This window comes from Pseudophryne corroboree, chromosome 12 (assembly GCF_028390025.1).
Source record: "Pseudophryne corroboree isolate aPseCor3 chromosome 12, aPseCor3.hap2, whole genome shotgun sequence".
NCBI lineage: Eukaryota > Metazoa > Chordata > Amphibia > Anura > Myobatrachidae > Pseudophryne > Pseudophryne corroboree.
Window position 1 is genome coordinate 137715234 of NC_086455.1, and position 3005 is coordinate 137718238.

The 3005-nt window shown below is 40.0% G+C and overlaps 1 protein-coding gene across 1 annotated transcript; it reads left to right on the plus strand.

Annotated features, from left to right (window-relative positions):
- The first annotated feature begins 230 nt into the window (after positions 1-230).
- On the plus strand, positions 231-1208 carry LOC134979967 (olfactory receptor 6N1-like). Its single transcript, XM_063946570.1, has one exon. The coding sequence runs from the start codon at positions 231-233 to the stop codon at positions 1206-1208; it is 978 nt and encodes a 325-aa protein (XP_063802640.1).
- The last annotated feature ends 1797 nt before the right edge of the window (positions 1209-3005 follow it).

Sequence of the window (3005 nt, forward strand, 5' to 3'; positions counted from 1 at the left end):
TATCAACATTTGTTTTGAAAATGAAACAAAAATTTATATTTTTGTATTTCAAATTGTGTGGGATAGGTTTTTAAATATATGTTCTTCACCTAATTCAATCATATAAAAAAAACACAACATAACTAGTTAATAATAGTTAATTGGATTATGTAATCACCAACCAGTATACAGTATCTAGTGCTGAACTGTCTCCTGTCCTTGCAGATCTAACTGTCAGATGACACAGGACAATGGTTTCTTTATTATCTTGGACATTACCTATAACTGAGAAGAACCTGACCTGGCTCAGTGACTTTCAGCTACAGGGATTCACCAACACTGAGGACTATAATATTTGCCTGTTCTTTATTTTTCTTCTTATATATCTGCTCACACTGTCAGGTAACATACTGATCATTGCAGTAGTACGCTCCCACAGGCACCTTCACACCCCTATGTATTTCTTCATAACCAACCTGTCGCTACTGGAGATCTGGTACATCTCTACCACTGTACCGAAACTTCTGTCTATCTTTGTGAGCAATGACCATAGGGTCTCATTTCAGTGGTGTTTTGCTCAGCTTTACATGTTCCATGGGCTTGGCATGACAGAGTGTGCTCTGTTAGCTGTGATGTCCCTTGACCGATATATGGCCATATGCAATCCACTTAGATATACAACCATTATGAATGAGAAGATGTGCAAACAACTGGCCCTCTTATGTTGGGCTTATGGATTTATGGCTGCAACTATACCCCTTATGTTTACCATAACAGTCCCTTTCTGTGGTCTCCGTCACATAAATCATTACTTCTGTGATCTAGCACCTCTTCTAAGCTTGGCCTGTGGAAGTACGTCCCTCAACACAACAGTCAATGCCTGCGTCATTGGCTTTGCAACTATGTTTAATTTTTTATTAATTCTGGTTATGTACATTAACATTATGATTTCTATCATAAGGATGAAGTCCAACACGAGTCGAGGCAGGGCTTTTTCCACCTGCTCATCGCACATCACTGTGGTGGTTTTATTTTACACCACTGCTTTCACTGTCTATGCCAACCCGAAAGGTGCACACTCTGTAGACTACGACAAGATGTTTGCCCTTATATATGCCATGTTCACCCCGTTACTCAATCCTGTCATTTACAGTCTTAGGAATAAAGAAGTGAAAACAGCACTGAAGAAAGTAATTAAAAACTTGTGTGCAAACTGGAATAATTATTAAAACAACATATCTATTTATTTGTCCAATATCATATTCATAGGGAACACAGTGTCCCTATACTATTCACTATTGGTGACTATACTGTTATTACATTCTGCTCATCCTGAAAACAGTGCTTTTTTTATTAGATGTGGCACGAAACGTAATTCTTTTTTTAAAGCTTTTTAATAAATATATATATTTAGAGAGAGAGAGAGAGCAATAGTATATTAGCACATAATTTCATCATCACAGTTTGTATATTGGGGGTAATTCCAAGTTGATCGCAGCAGGACATTTTTTAGCAGTTGGGCAAAACCATGTGCACTGCAGGGGGGGCAGATATAACATGTGCAGAGAGAGTTAGATTTGGGTGGGGTGTATTCAAACTGAAATCTAAATTGCAGTGTAAAAATAAAGCAGCCAGTATTTACCCTGCACGGAAACAAAATAACCCACCCAAATCTAACTCTCTCTGCAAATGTTATATCTGCCCCCCCTGCAGTGCACATGGTTTTGCCCAACTGCAAAAAAATTTCCTGCTGCGATCAACTTGGAATTACCCCCATTCTCCCCATGTTTGGGTAGGTTTCATTTCGGTGCTCCAGTTTGCTACCACACTCCAGAAACATACCGGTCGGTAAGTTTGATTCTGACAAAATCAACACTGGTGTGCATGTGTATTCTGCATGTGTGTGTGTGCATGATTGTATGTTAGGGAATTCAGACTATAAACTCCAATAGAACAGCAGCTGATATGAACGCCATTTATTCTCTGTGCTGTGTAAATTGGAGGTGCAAAATAAATAATAATAATAATAATAATAATAATAATATCCACATTTAGCAGTGTATCATAAATAAGGCACCACTGCCCCATTGGGGAAAGTGGTTTTATCTAGGAGGTGTATTGAATTTTCAATCATGTTAAATTAATTGTTATTGTATTGTGCTATTGTCTTCCTCAATGGATCAATTCTAGGGTTGAGTTTATGGAACCAAAATGGGCAATAACCTAAAAATATTTGAGAACCACTGACATCCTGCATAGGGGTAATTTGTAACATTAATTGTAAACCTCAACAAAATGTTAAATGATAAAAATAATACCATATTCAAGTAAAAAATATGTGATCATGGTAATAGGATAGTGGTCAGTAGATTAACTGGTCCTTTCATATTAACATATAAATAAAATTTAGAATACTGTATATAAATTAACTGTCAATGGGCAATAATTCCTAAACCATATCCTATAGCCAGGGACAGTACTAGGGTGTTCGGTGCCAATTGCAAAATATAGATTTGTGCCTTACCATACTTCAAAAGGGGGGGTGCTTCAGCCCATGAGAGGCATTTCCTCTTATGGGCTGATGGCCGCAGCTATGGGACTTTGGGGGCATCATGGCAACTGCAGAGGGGCAAGGCGTGGCTGGCCGCAGCAGCACTATGAGGCACTGCGGAGCATTAGGGAACGGAGCTTACTGCAAACTTGCTGGGAGGTTGCTAAAACCTGAACTGGTCTACTGTAACTGCCGGAAGGATACCATTAAAGTGTATGGCTGCTGCACCATATCCACACAGCTGTCGGCGCTGCTGCCTAACATACAGTATGAGAGGCACAGTGGAAGCCAACAGCAACAGTCATATACAGCAGTAGGGATGTAGAGCAGGCAGAGTGCCTCTCCAGCCCTGTACCTCCCTGCTTTGCATCCCTTTGCTGAGCGGGTAGCGCCTTGCCTGCCTAAAGCATTGATTCCCATACTGTGTGGTGGCACCCTATGGTGGCAGTGGGAATTTCAGGACTACCACAGTTGT

Coding starts and splice junctions, on each gene's coding strand:
- LOC134979967 (XM_063946570.1), top strand. CDS start 231: ATGGTTTCTTTATTATCTTGGACATTACCTATAACTGAGAAGAACCTG.